The following is a 21,790-nucleotide window of genomic DNA, read 5'->3' as shown; positions in this document are numbered from 1 at the left end:
CACCTCTGGCCTCCAACATCAAAAAGTACAATTGCATGTCGTACAAAATTGAATGCAGTGAACATGTGACATTCAATTGGGAAATCAAACCAGTGGGTACAACTATGGGAGTGCACCAAACCAGAAGAGGAAAGCATTCAGAAGTTTGCATGGACCGCAGGCAATATGGTCAAAAGGATGATAGGAGATGTGTTAGAGAATATGGTGCAAAGCTTTCTCATTATGGCACTAAGATGGTATAAACTAGTTCAAACATAGCGCGGAGAGAGAAAGAGAGAGAGAGAGAGAAAGAGAGAGAGAGAACAATGACCACACTAAAGCACAATATCTCCAAGGCAAAATGTCCGGATACAAGAAGCTGTAATTCTGCAGATCAGCTGAATTGACATGATAACACACTAGTGTCGTTCTGAATAGGCCCTGAGACTATCCTGGATCACCTGCAGGTGTTTGTACAAGCTGTTGAAAGAAGACGTGTGTACAGAAACTACTTTGGTTGTTCAAAAAATTCAAAAGATTTTTTAGCATGCAGGGCAGTCACTTTAGCCTCATGTGCCAGCTAATCTTAGAATGTGCTTTCCTGGAGTTCAAAACCGATCATCTTCATAATCAAAAATCCCGAAGTGGTTCTTTTGAGACTTCGTTTCCCTTTCAGCCTGCCATTCAAAGCAAAAGAGGTACAAAAACAAAAGACTGTCATGATGGCTAAAGCACCCATGCACATATTTGATGCAGGAATGTCACTCGTTACCAAAATTTTGAATATATTTTTGTCATTTACTTGTAGCAGTTAAGTCTTGGAGAATCTGGAAATTTCATGGGACCCAAATACACACATGCTTACAAACTAATACACACATATATATATATCCAATCAAAATACATGCACACAAGACACTTGATAAGTGGAGAAACAGAAGATGTTCGAAATCTAGTTTGCGTAGGTCTGTCAAATAAATCTTAAGACCTAATCTCATAGATGAAATTTCCGGAGTTCCTTTACTTTGTTAAAAGGGCTTAAATCACACCATACAGGATGATTGAATGGCCTAAAGAAAGTGCAAGTAGCAGAAACATCCCACTTCATGTATCCGAAAACCTACATAAATGTCCTCAATGCATACACCAAAAGAGTAGTCTTCCAGAGAAACTTGGTGTGCTAAATATGATTCAAACTCCAGTGGTAGTTTTCATGTTTGGAAATCATATCTAACTTAACCTGGCTAAGGTGGAAATTGCACTTACGGAGGACCTTTGGCTCCTACACTGGAAAGTGGTCAAGCATGCCAGTGGTCCCTCTAACTAGAAGAGTGACCAGTGTCTTCACCAACACAAGGGCCAAGGAGTCAGGCAAAGCCACAATTTACAACATATAGCCACATTAAGTAATTACATAAAGAAAGAACCCCAGTGACTTGAAAAGAGAAACACAGGCACATCATGAATCAGCAAACCAATGAATGTGTTTTACCTGGGCCATTAGCCTCTCAAATGCTTCTTTGCCATTATCTGCAATGTACCTTTCCACTGCAGAGCTACAGTCATCTGGGAGAGTATTGAAGATGCTTTTCTTCCCAGAGAAGATCCAAATATTAACAGGAGGAGGGTTCACAAAGCATGGTCGTATGAAGTGCTCATAAACATAAGCTGCACCATTAAAATAAGGCAAAACCAGCCAGCACGTAGCTATCAACTTTGCATAAGACCATACAGGAATCCTGCAAAAAGCAGAAATTTACTAACTATTCACAAGAAGAACCTTGTATCATGGAACATTCTTTGATGAACCTAAATGAGTTTTAACAAGCCCAAACTCAAGGCTGTCATTAGGCTTTACATAAGCCTTGTAAAGAACTGATGTGGATAGGAATATAAATACAGCTGATAACAACTCACTGATGATAAAGTACAAAGGCTCACTAAAGCAGCTCAACACAGTGTGCCTCAAATCACAGCAGAATCAAACAGTATCTTATTATGCCAGAAGGCATCAAAGAAGAAACCAAAAAATAGCTTCTTTAAGGCTTCAAGTTAACTATCCGTAGCTTCTATTTTAATGAGGATACTGTTTAGCTTCATAAAATGTAGTGAACTCAAAATGAGAATGGATAGTAAGTGAACATGCTCGGGAATTCTGGTTAAAAAGCGTAGTAAGACAAACTTTTGGGAAGGTCTAGTATTTCTATGGGATATCCTAAGAGTGAGTTAAGGATCAACTTTCCCATTAATATCATTGTCACGTGCTTCACACGCATGCTAACTAATTAATTCCCTAGAGGCCCAACACTATCACATTGATACTGATTATCAATAAAAGAATCACATGAACTATATCAACAATCAAATCATAGATAGGAGGACAAGTATAATTCAATTTGTGCTTGTTACATATCAAATAAACATCATACTATGTAGCAATTCATAAAGTAGAGAATATTCATGAACATGTTTGGATTTATTTGTTTTCTCAAGGAACATTACATTTTCATATACATAAATTTTTGTCTGTTTCAAGAAAATACTTTTTGACTTTAGGAATAGTCGAGCAAAACACATTTTATGGCTTTAGGAAAGTGTTTTTCATTTTTATGACTCAAAATACAACATTTGCATCAAAAAAATTCAATCCTTCTTAATCTGGTTCAAATTTTTCGAAAGGGAGGCATTTGCTAAAGTTTTTGAAGGCATTTCATTTATTAATATACAAAACTAAGAGTGCTTCCGCCCAACTTTTGGTAAACTGATAGAGACAAGAAGAAGTCTGGTACTTACAACTTTTAATAACACGATGAGTTTCTTTATAGACAAGACCATTTTGTTGAGGAGTCTTTGCACAAGATCTTTGATGCAAATTTCACTTGTCTTTAAGATATTTGAAATTTTGAGAAGTCATCTGAAAGTCGCTCTTCTCCCAAAACAATTCTAAAAATTTTAACATTGGCATCAAATTCTCTTGATCATGTTCAAAAAGATTTTAAAGTGAAAATGAACACAATCTGTAACACCCCAGAAGTTTAGTCCCATATCGAAGATTGTGAGGGATCTTCAAGGACTTATAAAGGGAGGCTTTAATGAGATGATTGTCCTGGTTCCTAGCCTTTTTAAGGTTGGGGCCGAAACTGCTAGGGGGCGGGTTGGGATCCGCCGAACTAGGGGCCCGAGCCTGGGAGTGGGTCGAGTTGTTACAGTGGTATCAGAACCGGTTCAACACTCAGACCTGGGGTCCCACACGCGCGGAAGCGTGTGCCTTAAGGGGGGTGGATTGTAACACCCCAGAAGTTTAGTCCCGTATCGAAGATTGCGAGGGATCTTCAAGGACTTATAAAGGGAGGTTTTAATGAGATAGATTGTCCTAGTTCCTAGCCTTTTTAAGGTTGGGGCCGAAACTGCTAGGGGGCGGGTTGGGATCCGCCGAACCAGGAGCCCGAGCCTGAGAGTGGGTCGAGTTGTTACACAATCTGATTTGTATTTTGGAAAATATAATCCAAAAAATATCTTGTCCACCAATCCACATAATGTGTGTGTGAGAGAGAAAGAGAGGGACAGAGAGGTGATGATGGTATTAAAGGAAGCAGAGTTGCGGCCAAAGGTAGACAAAGTAATGGTAGGTGAAGAAGGAGTAAGCTAAGGATACTTCTCACTCTCGACTTTTCCACTATAATGTATCATTGAACTTGGAGGGCTATTGCATGTTAGTGCTCAAATACTGACTCTTCCATCAGTTAAGAATATTTTCTATTTCAACAGCAACAGATAATTCTTAAATAATAAGTACAACAATTTGTGTTTCATATTTAATTTAATAGTCAAGCCATGAGTTATTTGAGAACCATTAACATCTATGTCCATTTATGCTATAAATAACACTTGGAAACTTCAATGTATTGCAACTTTCTGGTTGGACTCTTGCATTGCTGTCACTCGGCGTTTCTTGAGCAAGAAAGGTTAGCTTTGGAAACAGTTGCTACTACTGAATTGAATTTGCCAAAGACATTTATGCATTTGTAATACTGCCTATTTGATAAAAAATCCACACACTGGAAATTAAAATTTGAATTCACAGATACAAGTTACCATAAGAACTTGCTTCAACTTCCAGTTTCTGTAACAACCTACTTAGGACATTTTTTTTTTCTTTTTCTTGATGGGCAATTAAGGAGTAGCAAAGTGGGTTTGCAACTCGATAACCCGCAACTATAACAGCGAATATACAACAAACGTTACTCATATTGTATGACATTTACACAGATTACCACTCAATAACTTTGGAGAAAGTCATCTCACAGAGAGTGATCATAGAATAGAGAACCCAATACGTTAGCCATTGTCGATCATCATGACGAGATTCTGATTCTATTGCTTTGACTGAAGCATATCTGCCAGAAGGGAGAAAAAACAAAAATGAAAAATACGGAGCATAATTTTTTCCAGTCACTAATCTGAGCCACAAAAAGAAATCACCAAATTATTTTGAAAGAAAAAAAAAACGGAAAAGACCCACCTCAGTCTTCTCGAGAAATCTAATAGAAACGGAAAACAGAAAAAATCATACTCACAGGGGATAAAGCAACGACACCACAGGCCTGCAACAGCAGAAAATGAACAAAAAACGCAATTACCAAGAATTTCATTCCATATGACCATAGAACTGATGTGACCACAAACAAGTTTCATGCTTCGATCATTTCACGAATGAAATAAATGCAAAGAATATATAATGAAGAACAAAAACCTAGAAGAAGAAAATCCTTTGATTTAACCAACTACCAATAGATTTGACGCCCAAAAAACTCATTTTATTAACTAAATAATGAGGAAAAATACCGATAAAAACACCCCTTTTATTTTAACCATTCACCAATTGATTTCATCCCCTCAAACTTACTTCTTTAACTAACGACAAATCAAAAGAGAAGATTTCTTCCCTACTTTCTCATTTAGCACTTACAAGGCAAGAACATCAAAATGCTGAGCCACCACCTTCAGGAGTGCACCACCACCCATCTGTACTTCGATTGAGCTGCCCTCGCAAGTTGACGATGTTCCAGAAGTCGATGGTGGGTAGGGTACAGAAAAAGAGAGAGGGGGGAGAGAGAGAGAGACAGCGAGAGGGCAGGTGAAACTAAAACTTAGAATGCCAGTGCAAGGAAGACGTCATTCATCTCTTTTTACAGGTTATCCTCTTTGAAACTGATCTCTGCTCACCAATCTCAACTGTTTTTCGAGCCTTGCACACTAACCCTAGTTTTGGAGAATTCATTATAGATGCTTAGTGGTTTTGTTCTCACGTCAAAATCATGTGGGCCAGCCTATGATATCAGATCTTTCAATAAGTCATAAAATTTTCACCGGCAAAACTTTTAAATTTTGTTTTAATATTCTCCTTCAGCAAATTGGCCAGGTTGCCACTTTGCCAATTTAGCTAAATCGAGATGATAAAAAAATAACATTCAGCCAAATTCAATTCCAAACGCCAGACCACACAGTCCTATGAAGACGACACTATTAATTCATTAATTCAGAGTTGAAAAACACCGCCATAATGAAGCCAACATCAGAATTAAGATTTAACACCCTTCATATTTAAATAACACAACTGGGCATAGAAAAAAGAAGAACGAGAATAATATACAGGTTTTTTAATGAGATAAAAAGCATTAAATCTATAATCACGATAAGCTCCAGTGATGATCATCGTAAAAGAAACTGATTGTACACACTCGAGTAATGTATTTGGCGGTCGCAACAAAGCCCAGGTGGACTGGCGATTGTTCTCCAATATCCAAAGAAAAATATAACTTCGGTGAATTTGGAAAGGTTGACGTCTTGCTTTTGACAAAGCTAAAAAGGCAAAAGGCAGAAAACACAATGTGTAAAATACGATAGATATTTTTCCTTCAAAATATGTTCTTCTCGTGGGTCTATTAGTCTAGAAGACATAACATAGTTGGTTGGGTAGGCGGCGGAAAAACACGTGTGTTTGTAACGACACATCTTTTAGACCGCTTGCACCAGCAACTACACTACATCCCTTGGGACGATATGAAAAATGTTTTTTGTTGAGAATTCTCCTATTTACCCGTACTTATCACACAAACACGATTCAGTTATCCTCCTTGATATCCTTGATCTTGTCTGAGGCTTAGCAACTTTCCAACAACTATTTTCCTCCTATCACCCACTAGGCTCAGCCTAATGCATCAAAGACAAAACAGCTAAGAGAAAAACTTCACAAAGAGAAGACAAAACAGTTAGGAGAGAACTCCACAAAAGAGGAACTAATATCTATATTTTTCAAGTTTGAGCACTTCTTTGATATATTAAGAGTAACGCAAACTAGGTGTAGGGATTCTAGAGTTGCCATTGAAACCTATTTCTTTTCTGAACTTTTCTTTTTAGAGTTTGCTCCTTTGCTTGCAGCTCACTTCCCACTTAGCACTGCTTTAGAAGATGCTATTGCTGTGGGAATATAGCATTTTTCAAAACAGTTGATTCCTCACTTTCACATCACATATCGCTTCTCATGTCCTTTTAATTTACTGAGAACCGTCTTCCCACATCCTTTTCCGTTACTGTAACTATGCTTGAATCTCGCTTTAACTCACTTTCTAAGTAAAAGATTTTAATAGCCCAACACTTATTATGCTCAGTCCTTCCTGCATAATAATATTTCACAAATACAGAATGATTGGGATTATGTGGGCAGGCTGTTAATTTCTGGTAGAGGGTTGTTCCTGGTAGTTGGTAAAGGAACTATATTTTTTCGACAATTTGGGAATGAAAGCACACGCTTAGAAGTTAGAAGTACTGACGACAGTGAAAAAATATTTTGACCGGAGCTACTGACTGCCTTGGCGTGTTTGCTTTCACACAAGAACAAATGTTTATTTTTTCTGGGCAACTTGTGATCAGACAGATGGCTACCGAGATACCGACGATGCCCACTTCTGAATTCTTTAACCTCTTTGAAGCATTATTTGAACCAGACGACGTAAGCCGACGCCCTACATTCTGTACGTAAGTTAAGAATAATATTAAAAAGCATCGGTCGACTACAGAGATGAAAATTGTGAGTGTACGATTATCATCGTCTTGTTTGAAAAAAAAAGGGTCTTTACCTGCCCTCTTGATCTTTTCTCTTACATCAAATCAATCAATACCTCAATAAAAATGATGTTATTCCAAAAACAAAATATTTATTGTGCTTTGCTTTTTTAGGTTAATACGCACTGGTCTTAATTCTATCTTTCAGTCGAATGGTTTTTTCTTAGCAAAATTACCTAATACTTAATCACGTCATGAGCAAAACCCCCACGTTTTGCTTTGTGAGTTCGTGATTTGTTTTTAACAACAAAGCAGTCGTAGAGGGAAGTCTTAGTGTATGAAATAAATAGAACTTCCAAATTTTGCCCTAGACAATCCAACAAGTATCTACTCCTTACTCAACCACTAAAGACCAACTCTTCCTTTTACTTTCGCAATTAGCCAAACAACTACAATATACATGTGAAATTATTGAGTTATATACCTGGGGTCACGCACACATGGACATGTGTGCCTTAAAAAAAATAGATTGTAGCATTCAAAAATTTAATGCTTAGATAAATTTATTCCCCATCAAAGATTGTAAAGAAGCTTAGTGAACTTCTTAAGTTAGTGAGTTCCTAACTTTTTTTGAGACTAAAACCAAAGCTATTAAGAGGCATATTGGGATTCACCAAATCAAAAACCCGACCTCGGTATAAGAGTACGTCAGGTTATTAAGTGTTATTAAGTGATATCAAAACCTATGTGTGCCTTAAGAAAAATGGATTATGTGTGCCTTAAGGAAAATGGATTGTATCGCTCTGACTTTCAAAAGTTTAATTAGACATTCACATTCCTAACTTTTTTAGGGTCGAAACAGAAATTACTAAAGGGCAGCTTTGGCCCATATAACCGACTTTGGGTCCAATAGAAGCAAGTCCTACGGCCAATCACCCCCAAGGCAGACCGTTCCAATAGATCAGAATGATGTGCCTTTAAAAGCAGAGTTCTGATGCAGAATAATGCAGCACATATGACCCCAAAAATACTTTTGGCATCACATGGAACCATGAAGTCCAAGAATTGTATACAAGTTACCAATGAATTCCAGTGTCACATGTTCCTATAAAAGGAAGAGTAGAGTTTAAACCTCATTTGTTCTACCATAGATATTCCCATTGCAAGTGAAAAAGCACCACTACGGAACTGCAATTACACCAAAGAATTTACAAGAACCGGAAGATGGAAGCAGCAGCTTGCTAGTCTCAAGATGCTCGGTGGAATACTGCAAGATGCCAAAACTCTCAAACTGCTAGGTCAGTAACTTTATAACTAGAAACCCGGAAAAGGGTTCATCTAACACTACAACTGCCTGAGCTATTAGTCCAGCTCATCACCATGTTGATACGTGTCAACACCATCCTTTTCATTACCATCATCAACAATCAACATCATCCCTATCACCACCAACTTTAGCAACCGAAAGTTTGCATGATATTGTGAAGACTGTATACCAGTTACAATCATCGGTTCAAGGTGATCCAATCTACTTCCTCAGCAGTCAGCACCAATGGCTAGTGGACTGACCCACCAGATTTTGTGATACTGTGAATTATGATGGAAGCACACCTTAGGAGTCGTGTTGATGTTCAAAGAGATAAGTTCTCATTACTAGCATCATCATCATTACCAAAATTTTCAGTTCTGCGTGCACCACAACGTTCTTCCTCGGAATGTTCTCTTGGATGCCGTGTTAGGAGCCTCGATGGCCATGAATCTGAAGGAGTGGGATAACGTGCATGTGGTCTTCTCACATTAGAGGGAGGCTTAGCAGACTGAGGCTGTAATTTGTCTGAGTCGCTCCCGCTGTTGTTTTTGGAGAAGTTCTGCAGGTCAGGATGGAGAGGGAAGACAACAAGTGGCCTAGGCAAAACCTGATCCGTAGACAACATTGCAGCCCCCCCGACAGATGGCATCATTTGCTCGCTTCCTGATGCATCAGGTTCCACTAAGTGCCGAAGCGGTTCTGCCACAGGTGAGACCAATTGATTGTTCGTTGAGGACAGCATTGCTGGACCTAAATGTCCCGGGACAGATGATGGTAGTGTCTCCGTGGAGTTGGACCACATGGGTTCTGATTGCGTCCTTTCCTGTAGCTGGCTTTGCAATTTGCCGATCTCAGCTTCTAAAACAGCATTTTCATCTTTAAGTTCGTTCTTCTCATCAGTGATCTGGTTAGAAACAAAAGTTCGATCACTCACAGAATTCATTTCAATATTTCCTAAATGAATGGTTGGTGGTTTTAGTAAAACATATTTCAAAGTACAAGGTCTGGGGGAAGAAATGGAGCTGTTTAATATATATTCCAGTCATAAGATACCAAGCAAAAAACTCATTAAGAACCATAAGGTCAAGAGCTGAACTAAAATCATTTACCGAACATTCAATAACAGAATATATCTTTGTACGTTGGATTCTCCAGAAAAATGGATTTTAGAAAATTTCTCTTGTATTTTCAATTCAATCTTTTCTTCTGTCAGATTAAAGAAACAAAATATTATAAAGAACAAGGATCTTCATCTGACGTACTGCTTTTCTGCCTTGGAAACTGAGGGAAGAAAGTCGGAAGGAGAGATACGCGACTTTCTTTACTCATCTTTGGAGTGAAAGTTACCCAGGTAGAGTACACCTAGGGATTGAGATGCAGCCATGCAATTACTCCCTCGAAGAAATGAAAGACTTCCAAGGCTGGGCCCACTCATGCACTTAGTCTAATCATATTGATCCCATTCAATGCAAACTAGATCCTAAAAAGAATGGGCAAACTTCTACTGAAACTGGAAGATAAGTTATCACGGTCCATTGGTTCTTGAAAAAACTTTCCTTGCATTTTTGCCATTGGAAAACAGATTAATCATCAAAATCTTCAGTTTAAAGAATATGGATCTATCCAATAACTCTTTAAGTAGTATGCATTATAAAGAAAAGATCCTTTAAAGGAGCTTACATAGCGTGACTCTGTCAATAAAGCTGCATTCTCCTTCCTAAGGTGATCGACTTGAGTAAGCAAATCGCGCAATATTCTTGTAGCATCAGACAGTATTGTAGCTTTTCCATTGTTCTGTCGTGCTGGTTCTGTAATAGCAAAAGAGAAACTGACGAACAATTATGCAATTTTTATGCTACCATCAGTCTTCTAGAATTCAAAATTCAGGTCCTAATGGGTATCGAAAACAGGCTTGACAGGAGGAGAATCGAGAGCTAGTTTTCATAAGCACAAGGTTTTGGTACATAACACGGACAGACCAAATAAGGCACTGCACCAAGTCAACATGACTCAACTGTCGGCTACCTGACTCACCACTTATCTTATCATTGCATAATCAACAGGATTACAGCTTTTAATTGGTGTATGTGCAGCATGAGACACACATGCCGCAGCACCCACACTAAAGTTTCTTGAAAATTGCTGCACCTGCACCCCACACCTATGTGTGCCACATAGGATTTGTTTTCTTCTAAGTATAACCCTGTGGCAGCAAGAATAGGCCATTTCAAAAGTACAAATGTACCAGTAATTTTGAAGACAAGATATTCTTTTTTAATACCATTATAATCTAAAAATTCCTTTTTCCAGGGGCAGAATAGTGCACACTTTATCTAGATGAGCTTACGACACCATTTAACATTACCCATGCAGGATTATAGACAATCTACCATGGAGAATTTACATGAGAAAACAAAAGTAAATTACCTAGAGCCTGACCCAAGTCAGAGAAGAGATCATTCAAGTGGTCTCTTTTCAACTTCTCCCTCTCAGCTTTGTGAATTTTCTTTGCAACCTTATCCTTGGTCTTGCCTCTTCTACATTGTACCAAGATTTCAACTTCAGTATCTAAGCCAGCTAGCAGGATAAATATGCAATAAAAAGATAAAAGGTTTTTTACTCTTCGGTCTTCTTCCAGCACAAATAAAATTATTATTTTCATAAATACGCAGATGAAAGAGGAAAAAATTGTAATCCTCATATAACATAACAAGTATGTTTTAGGAGTGTTTCAAGTATCAAAAGACATCAAACAGAGAAATTAGCAGCATCTAAGGTGGCCCAAATTTCAATTTAACAGCAGATTGGTTTAAGCTGAACAAAACTGCAGTATTCTTTATAAGAAATAATTGCTTATTAGGGCATCAACGTTCAAAACCCCAACACCAGAAAACATGATCTATCATAAAAGTATATTAACAGTTTGCTCATTGCCTAGAAATATTGCCAATCAAATTGAGAATCAACATGACCTTCACTCTTGGACAATAAGTGTTTGCAGTTTGTACTAAAAAATTATTATAAATGCAACCAACCCCTGAAATGGTGCAGTTCCCACATTTAAAACCTACCTGGCGTAAGCAACTAGCAAACTTGAGAACTCCCTGCAGAATCATTTAGTAGGATAAGCTCCAAAAACTATAAGGGATGCCCAACTTTACATGAACCTGTAAGCTGTTTTCTATGTATCTGCCTGACCGGTATCGACAAAGCTACGTTTATGTTGTTTTACAAACACAGTTAAATCAGAACTATCTTCAAAATATTTTGCCTGTTTGTACATACATACATACATACATACATACATATATATATACATATATATATATATATATATATATATATATATATATTCATTTATTTATTTATTTATTTCCACAGCGAAAATCCTCTAAACCCTAGCCACCAAAAATATCAGGAAAGTCCCCACAAGCCATTTACATTGCAGCCATGCAAACGAATGAGCACATTATCACTTAATGGAAGTACGTAAGTATAAGTCAACCAGTGACTTGAATACTCTCATTTCGTTGGGAAAAAGGTGACTGAAATAACTGCAATGAAATGCACTACTAGTTTTCAGACCGTAAGCTGATACACATACGCTACAGTTTAGGAGTTAGGACACTCAAATTAAGATTAATTCAGTTTTTCGTTAGTGAATCTTGTTAACCTTATATTGGTATTCATCTTCATCAGTCACCATGGAAGTGGTAAGAGTGAAGGGAAGGGGAAAGATTGCATGATCAGTGGGATATAGAAGATATACTCAATGACTCTGCTTAATTATGATCACTCAGACACCAAACCTTTTAACGAACATTAAAAGAGTTGGAGAAAACCCAAGAAACTGACCTTCCAACTGAATTTTCATCTACCATGTTTGCTTGCTTAGCCATTGGTTCAGGTAAATCCACAACTTCAACTGCATTGTTGATGCAAAAATTAGAACCCAAAATGAGGACCAAGTTTGAAAAAAAATGGAGTTGCATGGAATAATATCCATTAGATTAAAAAGAGAAGATCTAATTTTGAATGATAGGACCATCCTCAAGCACATGGTGTTTGGTGATTAATATGCACAACTGCAAGAAAATCATCAGGAGAATCACATTATGCTAACAGAAAATGTGGACAACTGCAAGGAACGAATCAAGAGAGTGACACTATGCTAACAAAGAGTTTGAGTCCCCACACGGCCCCAGGTTCCAATTTGGCTAAAAGAAAGCGAAGATTTTCATCAATCTTTCACAACAACTTCCTTAACTATCAGCATGCCTATTCAATTATATCATCATGAGTCTATAACATGGAAATAGTCAGCAAACAAGCTGAAGGAGACACCAATTGCCAGACTTAAGGAAACCGCAACACGAATAAAAAGGGGACAAGAAAAAAACCCACGAAAATGTTCTTAGGGACTCCACGGCCACCTAATAGATCAGCCTTCAAGGGAGCCTGCCAATTTGATCAAGGTCAGCGATTAAAAAAAAAAAAAAAAAAAAAGAAAGCCGCAAAAAAGTTGTAGGGGATCCTGACGACCTCGCTTTCATTACCCAAAGCGCCCGAGTTTGAAAAAAAACAGAATAATTGGTATCAATAACATCGGCCCACCAATCAAAATAGCTAGTATTACGCAAATAGCTCCATGAATATCTATGATAACGCAGCTACCAAGAGGTCTATGCACATCAAGGTCAGTTCCCTACATATGGATTAATTCACCCGAACGCAATCTAATTGTGAAAAAAAAAGTCACAAGAAAAAAAAAACGAGAAAAAGACGAAGGCGTTGGTCCATCGGTGCCTGAGGGGCAATCATCTGCGCCAGTGTATAAGATTCTGAAGATGCGATACCTAAATTCAAAAGGGCCACAAAAAGCTAGAACAATCAGATGAACGCTCTCAGACGGCCCCTCGAATTCAGGGAAATGAAAAGCACAAAAGAAAACCAAACATGCAGTCGAAACTAGAGTTTCAACCAACATAAGGAAAAAAAAAGGCCCAATCACAAATGCTCCAAAAACCATCTACAAACAGACGAACAATCTCAGATTGACTCCCACAAAAGAGAGAACCGAACCAAAAAAAAAAAACGACAACCCAAACAATTTTTTCAATAATCAACTCCAAATAAGAAAAGGCACATGACAAAGGAAAACGGAAGACTCATCCACGCGCTCAAAGTTTCTTGAATCACGAAAAGGATCTCGGCACAGACTGAGAACGACTTTGACCAATCAAGCAAACAGCCAAACACTAATAAACGAAACCACGAAAAGCGATCGCAAATTTTAAGAAGGACCAACCTTCTGGCGCCTTGATCCATCGATCTGCAGAACGTGAAGAGGAATGGAAAGGAAGGAGGAGGGAAGACTGAAGAGGGGGAGAAGGGGAAGATGTAAGAGTGGGGAAGGGGAATGATACGCGCGTGTGGCGGCCAACAGGACGATCTAGAAAGTGGGTAGAGGGGAGAGGTGGGGAAGGCGATCGGCACGTGCGAGGCACGCGCCTGGCGCGCCGCGCGGATTGCCGGCGGGTGGCCCTCCCCTAAAGGTGGGCCACGGCCACTCGCGCGGACTTCGCGGGTCTCGAGCCAACCACGCGTCTTGCTCGCCCAGGTGCTACTGGCGCCCTCCCGGTTTGACTTGTCCCTTCCCTTCCGCCGGCCCTCGAAAATTAGGCCACTATTTTTTTTTTGTTATAAAAGATAATATAAAAATATTTTAATTTGACTTAAAATAAAAAAAAGGTGCGTTAGTAATCATCGTAAGACGCCAATACCCATCGTGTACAGCATTCTAACAACACAAAATTTAAAACATAAAAAAAAAAAGAGAGAGAAAAACCAATTGGAGGAAGTTGGCGACATAAAGAAAACGATAAAAAAATGGTGATCCGTAGCCAATTTAATTTAAAAAATAAAAATTTTGAAGCATAATAAAGGTTCGTGGAATATATATATATATATATATATATATATATATATATATATATATATATATATATATATATTAAATGGTAGAAAGGTACTCCCGATATCAACCTCTCATAAAGTCAATGGGGTTAATGAGATTTGTTAACTTGTTGTTTTATCTTATAAAAGATAAATCAAATGCTTTTCATAAAACCAATTCCCCATTAAGATTCCTCGCATAAATGCTATCATGAGAATGCTGAAAATAATGAAATATTTAAAAAGATCACATTGGTTGCAACGATCGGTCTCATACTTAGTCCGTTTTCATTTTGCTTTGGAGAAACCATCTTAAGTGACCGACCATCTTAAGTGACAGACTCGGTCGGTCACGGAAAGCGTAAAATTGTCAAGCAGGGCCAACGCTCTTGACATTTGAACTAGTAACTACCGGCCTAGCCGTTGCTAGTTCAAGAAGTCGCCACAAACCCCTAATATAATAAGTATTTCTAGATATTTGAACTCACTTTATCCCAAAGTCTGGGAAGCTATGCCATAAATTAAACAGGCCCAATTGCTCCAAGTTTTTTTGTGAGAGAGCGGGGAAAGGGTCCAAACCCACCTACGCTCTTTATTGGATAAACAAGACATCATTTTCAATTCTTATCTGTGGCGGAATAAGGACAAAAAACGTCACTGTTTGATCATTTATGAGTTCAATTTGGAGACTAAGAGGGAAAGACTTTCACCCCGCGAGAGAAAAGTATTTCAGAATAAAAAAAGGATATCCGACCAGGTGATTTGCAGCATCTCGGACACAATTTCCAATGGGAAGATGAGGCATTAGCTTTTGCTTTGTAGAGATGCCCTAACAAGTAAAGCATACCGTTTAGTTGTTTTCTTATTTAAATAATATTTTTTTGATGATAAAAGAAAAATGAACGGCTCTTTCAACATCAAAATTTTATGGTAGAAAATTCAATTTTTTTTTATAAAATGACTTGAGCTAAAATATGATTTATATTAAATTATTGTTTATAAACACAATAGACTATTCACATTTTGTTTTAAACACTTTTTAACGTGAATACGAGAGGTCTGGTTTTTATCCCTTATTAAAATAGTCATAGTATTTTAGAATTTCAGACAAGTTTTTGTCTAACCAAGTAAAAACATTTACTACAGCTATCTTAACACCTTTCATCAGAAAGACTATGACCAAGTCAACAATTGGATTTAAGTTCTTAAAACTCCTCACGCTCAAAAGCTTTTATGAATAGAGATTTGTGTGCGGTTCGACTACTTGCTACGTAGGCTGCTTCGATTGGTAGATACTAGACTGCTTGGGTAAAAAATAAAAAACTAGACCTTTCAAAATTCGTGTTAAAAAGTTTTAAATAAAATGTGAAATTTATGAACACTAATCTAATATAAATCATGCTTTAGGTCAAGCCATTTAAAAAAAAATATGTATTTCTTTCTGAAAAAAAAAAGGTTAATTCAAACCAAATCGCACTTAAGAACACATCTATAATAGATTGCCAAAAAAAAAAAAAAAAAATTAATGAGTCTGGTTTTGTCTCTTACCCAAGTGGTCTGGGTTTTACTACTTGGAACAAACTACCAGTGCAGGCTTCCTCTTCCCATTTACCGGAGATCCAAATTCTAGGTCGACAAGGTAAACATGCTTTTCCAGAGCCATGGATATTTCGGGAAAATATTGTACAGGGATGACATTGCTGCTTGGTACAACAAGATAAAATTGGACAACTATGGTCATACAACCACTTTTTCCATTACAGGCGTCAGCCCCAACAAGAAGTCTGGAGGACAAACCCAAAAAAAAAAAAAAACCCAAGCAACATAATGGCAGGGCTGAGATAAGGTCAAAAAATCTTTTACAACAGAATTAGAGCTTGTTTCCCTGCTTGGAAATCAAGGAGCCAAAAATAGAAAGCACAGACCAGAATATAGTCATGTTACTGTTGTCGAGGCTGGGATGTAGTTGAACTCATTTCCTGTACTTAGGAACTAACATGGGAAATTTTGCTTGCCCTGAGAGAAGAAACTGAAAATAAAGAAAAAGAATTGTGCTGTATGTTCGAGAAGGAGACAAGCCTAAAAGAATTTTTATATTACAAATAGACAGGTTCATAATTACAAGGGCGACAAAATGAACAAGAAAAACAATTTTTACAAGGAACCTTCGTACAAAATTGCAGCATCTACAGTATGCCAGAGGCTTGCATATATTACAGCAAAGCACTCCCAGTTCCCATCATCTCAACATATTCCTATGTAGAAGATGTACTTTGAGACCTCTATGCTTTTGGCCATCGATTGCTGTCCACAATATCTGCAAGACTTCTCGCGCTGCTTCCACAGTTGGCATCTCAATGCTTCTTTGCACAAGTGGTATTGAACGAGGCTTCCAACGCTTCAAATGGGAGGTCTTTTGCTGTCCTTGAGCTGTCTCAGTCCTGGTTGAAACAATATTTAGGGTTTCACCCTCAGTGTCAATATGCACAATACTATATAGATCCATCTCGAGTTCAACAACCCATTCTGGATTATGGATAGAAGAGACAGCTGTCAAACTGCAGCATTTCACAACTAGCATAAGCCTCCGAGTAACTATCACAAAGTTTCCTGCCTGCTTCAGGGCCTTACAGGTGACTAAGAACTCATCCCTGAACCTGGCATCATCAGCTTCAATCAGCATTGATATACCAACAGCCTCTTCCAAGGAATATGGCCTCAGAGGCAATTCCCTTGACACAGGTCTTGGAACACGGACACGACCAAGTTTTGCTTGGCGAGGGCCACTCCGGTTTCTAATGCTCATTGCAGTTCTCCCAGTCAGTTCCAGAACACTAACAATTGGTCTTGCTATAAGTTTAGCAGTTCCAGAAACCATTCCTGCAAAGCAAAGAACAAACAAATAAGTTGACAGTTAAAGCTGTTATTATAAAGAAGAGAACAGGAAAAGGGAAAGGACATTGTCTACCTGACAATGCTCCAGGAAGACCATGCCTCTCAGCTCCTTGAATTGGTGACTGTAACAGACCTGTAAAGCCCTGAAAGAGAGATACTTGATCAACATTTAACATTCAACAAACCAAGGAGCATTGGGACCAAAAACTTTACATAATTTTGACTGGATAGAAGCTAGATGATGCTTAGAATCTAAGAAACTTGAGAAATCTATTTCTTAATTTCATTTCTCACTTGCAACCTCAATTTGTCATGCATGGTTGCAGTGTTCAAAGCATATCGACAACCAGGATTTCACATCAGTATCATCTCCAGGATTGAAAACCTAGTATCAAGAAATAATAAATTGACAAATCCAGAATTCTAGTTTTGAATTTAGACCACCAGTAAAAAAAAAAAGATGCATATAAAATTCATGTACAAAGCATCTCCCCCTACGCCAGTTTTTTGGCATAAGGGGTATAATCAATACTGAGCGTCCAATCTCTTCGATCAGACGCCCTTAATTTAAAAAAAAATAACAAAAAAAAACTGAAGAATGCAACGCGGGGAGCAGGCCGTCGCCTCCCCAGTAAAAAAAAATTTGCTCATAGGGCAATTTTTTTTCAAAGGGGGAGGCGGTTGCCACAAAATTTGCTCCAACGCAAATTTTTTTTTTTGGGCGCAGCTGCTGGAGACTGCCTGGCGAGGTGTCACTTGTGCCCAGGCGACGAGAGCCGCTTCTTTCAAAGGGGCTTCCATTCACCAGCGCAGACTACAAGTGCTCTCCGAACTGTGCTGGATAGTAACCCATCACATGGCTCTCACCTCACCTTTGTCTCTTTGTGATTCTTATTATGTGAGTTTTTTCACATTTAGACGGTTGCATCTGAGTTCTTCTCCGTCCCCAACTATTTCAATATCTAGCAGCAAAACGGAAAAGAGTCAAACCTCCAAAATATCATCAAGTATGCCCTTGCCATGTGATCCATGATACATTTGCCGCCTTTCCATTTCCCCAACAGATTGCTCATCAAATGCAAATGCAACAACACCCTGTGCAGAGAATAAATTATTTGGGTAAGCAAGTGTGAATGTTTTAATGGTTAAACATCATCTTCATAACAGAACACGAAACTACCTTTCGGGCAGCTCTGCTGAACTGTGTTGTAGCATTGCTGATTGCATAAATGGTGTTGCCAAGCAAACTCTGAGTACCATATAGAACTCCTTGAAATAGCCCACCAGGACTCTGCAGGACCGATATAAACAGAAAATCAGATGAAGCAAAACCTCAGGATCATACCAACCAGACCACAAAAGTGCATTAACATTGAACAACAAAAGATAGCTACAAGTATGGGCACTTTTTGAAAGCTTATTACAAAATTTTCAATAATCAATACAATGCAAAAAAGAAGCGAAATCATGAGGATATTGAAAATGTGCATGAACATTGAACAAAAAATAGTTATAAGTATCAGGCACTTTTTGAAAACTTCTTACAAATTTTTCAATAATCAATACAATGCTAAGAAAGAAGTGAAATCATGAGGTTATTGAAAATAAAATTTGTGCCTTCCTTGTGATAGTAGCTGCCTTCCTCAGAAATCTGTTGGCTCCACCAAAGTCATTGGGGCAACTCAACAACCTGATAGGCAACTTGGGTGAGCTAAGTTTTTTTGTTTAGATTAAGACAAATAAACGATGAAAAACATAATTCATCATACGTGACCTTGGAAATTAAAATGTAAATGAGTTCTAATTGTACAAACTATGTACACGCATGGTTTTACTTTTTAGAATATGAGCAAATAGAAAATGTGAATACTAAGTGGGCTGTCCCTCAACAAGATTGTGTGGCACACACATGAACACATATAAAGGTGGCTGTCGGCTCAGCAATGTAACTACCATTAGAAAAACTATGTTATATGTGCCCATTTGTGAGCCAAAGAATTATGCTAATCGCATGACTCATGGTGGTGCAAACCAATGCACGTGTTTCTTGGTGCTTATATTCTAAAAGACACCAAGAAACACAAGCAATGCCATGGGTCATGGCTTACAAATGGAAGGATGTCAATGAGTTTTTTAGTGGTAGTTACATTGTTTAGCTGGCAGCCACCTATGTATGTTCCTGAGTTGACCAGTAGCTCAAGGTAGTCCACATTAATTTTCATATTTCGAAAACCATATAGACACACACACATTCACATGTGTATATATAATACAATATATAAATATAGTTTCAAATAATGAATTACATAAAACTGCCATCTAATTATCAACAAAATAACATATAAATCCATATTTTTAGTTTTTAATAATCAGTACTTGCATCTATTAACCGAGCCAACAAACAAAGAAAGAATAATTTTTGTCTCACACAAATATAGATTCCATGATTTCCATGATCCTCACAAGGAGCGTGCAGCATAGTTCATGCAAGGATTACAAGCTAGAGGTATGCAAGATAAACCGGTCATGTATTTTCTGTACATCAACTTTCCTTTTTTTTTGTATTCATATCAATTTCATAGCCACCACATCTGTAGTTACATAGATATATAGTCGACTGTGAATACATGTAGAAATACAGGTTTCACATTTCGATCATTGCAGAATCCATATTGCCTGTCTAATTATTGACTCAGCAGCGTTTGGTTCCTAACCCAGTCACCCTAATTGATCACATGGTTAGTGGCTCTCAGGTCAGTCATGAGCTTGTATTTCAATTTTTTAATAGCATACATGTTTTCACTTTATTTTTATATGAAATGCAAATGCTAATCTTCCAGAGCTTTTTCGCCAAAAGGAAAATCAGAATCCAAATTATCACGAGAATACCTGCCAAACACCTTTCACTGGAACCAAGATAAACTCCTTGATACCGAGTCCAACATTTCTCACAAATCCCATAGGGTTACCTATAACACCAGCAGACCAGAAAACCTGCAATTCAAAAGCACACATGTAAGGGAATAAAGATATTATATGAGATAACAAGGTTCAAGTTAATGCAATAACTTCTCGAAAAACCATACTGTATTGACAGTATAACTGATTAATACAATTAAATACATAATTTTCATATCAGAATACTTGGACAGTACAGGAAAAAAGAACATTACTAAAGATGACCGATATCAAATGACTAAATATATACCCAGAAGGAGTGCACAAACAGAAACACAAACTATGTACCATTATAAGAGTCATACAACGGTCTCCCTCCCTCCCTCACCTTCCTTCCAACCCACACTCAGACACACACATAGACATACATATGAGACAACATTTAACCTTTTGGGTAAGCAAATTTCTCCATATATATGCTAAGCATATAATAATTATTTTTTGTTTCTTTTTAATTAAAAAACCTTTTGAATGTTTGTCAATAGAAAAAAATTAAATTTTCACAATTTCTATATTATCATTTATAAATTAAATTTCCTATAGTTTCGAGGTTTTATTGATTTCTAAGAAAAAATTCAACAAATAACTGAGAATAATCACCCTAACAAATTTTCAAAAACTATTCTTGTCTATGATTGTCATTGTACGTATGAGTGAGCGAGTGAATGGGGGGGCGTGTGTTGTGTGTCATCAACAGGTGGAGTTTCTACTTAACCATAAAGACAGATTGTCCCCATAGAGTAGCTCTCCCCATTACCAGCTGTTTATTCCTAGCATGTTCAGGGAAGGCCTACTTATTTTATATAGATATTTTATATTTTTTATATATAAAATCTGGTAATTTCAGTGTTGTACGTATTGTATCGTACGATACGTACTGTATCGTTTTTAAAAAACGGTACGATACACCACCCGTATCGTAAATAGGGGGTGTATCGTTCCTGTATCGCACGTATCGTGCGATACAGGGCCCATATCGTACGATACGGGGTGATACACCTCGTATCGTACGATACGGGCTGATTTCGCAAAAGGGGGCCCGAGACCTACTTATTCGGCTTCTTTTTAAAAAAAAGCCTCCGTTCTTCATTTCTCAAGCTCGGATACTGCCGTCAGGAAGGGCGATCGTCCATTTTCACCATCAAAAAGTTGATTTTCACCGTGAAATCGAAGATTAAGGGGTTGATTTGTGCGTGGGTGGTTGATTTTCGTTGGGAGGAAAGGGGTTTTCTTCATTTCTTCTTCGTAAGGTATGAAATCTCATGTTTTTACCATGTATTCATAATTTTTTACCGTATAATCGTAGATTGAAAGATTTTGAGTGTTTTTCATTAAGTTTACCATAGGATTTCGTTTTTTTTTTTTGAAGATATGCATCCCACATGGCAATGGTGCGAAAGGGTGAAGAACATTTGGCAGGGACCTCCAAAGATGCGTCTCCTTGTGTTGGAGGACCAAACAAACCTTTGCCTCCATATGTACGTCAACAATGTTTAGATATGCTTCATGCTTTACATCAAAAGATGATACAGAAAGAAATTGAAGAGGCAGATGTAGGCTATAATGAGCCTTTGGAAGATGAAGAAGAAGAGGAAGAAGCTTATGAATGTGATGATGAAGATGATAGCA

At 37.8% G+C, this 21,790-nt stretch overlaps 3 protein-coding genes across 17 annotated transcripts in view; all 3 read right to left on the bottom strand.

Moving 5' to 3' along the window:
* Positions 1-202: 202 nt before the first annotated feature.
* Positions 203-5,258, bottom strand: LOC116248646 (HVA22-like protein a). Of its 2 annotated transcripts, none has more exons than XM_031621554.2 (5): positions 4,949-5,258; positions 4,557-4,583; positions 4,317-4,376; positions 1,472-1,718; positions 203-656 (listed from the first exon to the last, which is right to left on the bottom strand). In XM_031621554.2, exons 1-5 carry the CDS (start codon positions 5,002-5,004, stop codon positions 588-590), a joined length of 459 nt encoding a protein of 152 aa, XP_031477414.1. In that variant the 5' UTR covers positions 5,005-5,258; the 3' UTR covers positions 203-587. The 2 variants fall into 2 exon arrangements, with proteins under 2 accessions (XP_031477414.1, XP_031477413.1); XM_031621553.2 differs by having other exon boundaries at positions 4,254-4,376; positions 4,949-5,256.
* Positions 5,259-8,088: 2,830 nt separating this feature from the next.
* Positions 8,089-13,885, bottom strand: LOC116248883 (protein IRON-RELATED TRANSCRIPTION FACTOR 3). Of its 4 annotated transcripts, none has more exons than XM_031621907.2 (6): positions 13,662-13,860; positions 12,758-12,811; positions 12,209-12,278; positions 10,781-10,930; positions 10,034-10,161; positions 8,089-9,257 (listed from the first exon to the last, which is right to left on the bottom strand). In XM_031621907.2, the coding sequence occupies exons 3-6, from the start codon at positions 12,225-12,227 to the stop codon at positions 8,676-8,678; spliced, it is 879 nt and encodes a 292-aa protein (XP_031477767.1). In that variant the 5' UTR covers positions 12,228-12,278; positions 12,758-12,811; positions 13,662-13,860; the 3' UTR covers positions 8,089-8,675. The 4 variants fall into 4 exon arrangements, with proteins under 4 accessions (XP_031477767.1, XP_031477769.1, XP_031477768.1 ...); XM_031621909.2 differs by having other exon boundaries at positions 10,781-10,890; positions 13,662-13,852; XM_031621908.2 differs by lacking the exon at positions 12,758-12,811 and having other exon boundaries at positions 10,781-10,890; positions 13,662-13,885.
* Positions 13,886-16,380: 2,495 nt separating this feature from the next.
* The window catches only part of LOC116247732 (uncharacterized), a 74,267-nt gene continuing 68,857 nt past the window's right edge, over positions 16,381-21,790 (bottom strand). For all 11 annotated transcript variants that reach the window (XM_031620009.2, XM_031620010.2, XM_031620008.2 and 8 more), the window contains 5 exons: positions 20,093-20,197; positions 18,384-18,494; positions 18,194-18,298; positions 17,277-17,346; positions 16,381-17,188 (listed from right to left, as the gene is read on the bottom strand). In XM_031620009.2, the coding sequence (XP_031475869.1) occupies positions 16,548-17,188; positions 17,277-17,346; positions 18,194-18,298; positions 18,384-18,494; positions 20,093-20,197 (1,032 nt within the window). In that variant the 3' untranslated portion in view covers positions 16,381-16,547. The remainder of the gene's footprint in view (positions 17,189-17,276; positions 17,347-18,193; positions 18,299-18,383; positions 18,495-20,092; positions 20,198-21,790) is intronic.

The sequence above is a fragment of the Nymphaea colorata genome, chromosome 2 (genome assembly GCF_008831285.2).
Source record: "Nymphaea colorata isolate Beijing-Zhang1983 chromosome 2, ASM883128v2, whole genome shotgun sequence".
In the NCBI taxonomy this organism is placed as follows: domain Eukaryota; kingdom Viridiplantae; phylum Streptophyta; class Magnoliopsida; order Nymphaeales; family Nymphaeaceae; genus Nymphaea; species Nymphaea colorata.
Note: the sequence above shows the minus strand (reverse complement) of the source record. Positions and strands in the feature narration are given on the sequence as shown.

Coding starts and splice junctions, on each gene's coding strand:
- LOC116248646 (XM_031621553.2), bottom strand. CDS start 5,004: ATGGGTGGTGGTGCACTCCTGAAGGTGGTGGCTCAGCATTTTGATGTT. Junction 1,719..4,253: donor TTCTCCAAAGTTATTGAGTG/GTAATCTGTGTA, acceptor TGCTTTTTGCAG/GATTCCTGTATGGTCTTATG. Junction 657..1,471: donor TTGAGAGGCTAATGGCCCAG/GTAAAACACATT, acceptor TTTGAATGGCAG/GCTGAAAGGGAAACGAAGTC.
- LOC116248883 (XM_031621907.2), bottom strand. Junction 10,162..10,780: donor TGACTTGGGTCAGGCTCTAG/GTAATTTACTTT, acceptor TTGCTATTACAG/AACCAGCACGACAGAACAAT. Junction 9,258..10,033: donor TATTGACAGAGTCACGCTAT/GTAAGCTCCTTT, acceptor GTTTCTAACCAG/ATCACTGATGAGAAGAACGA.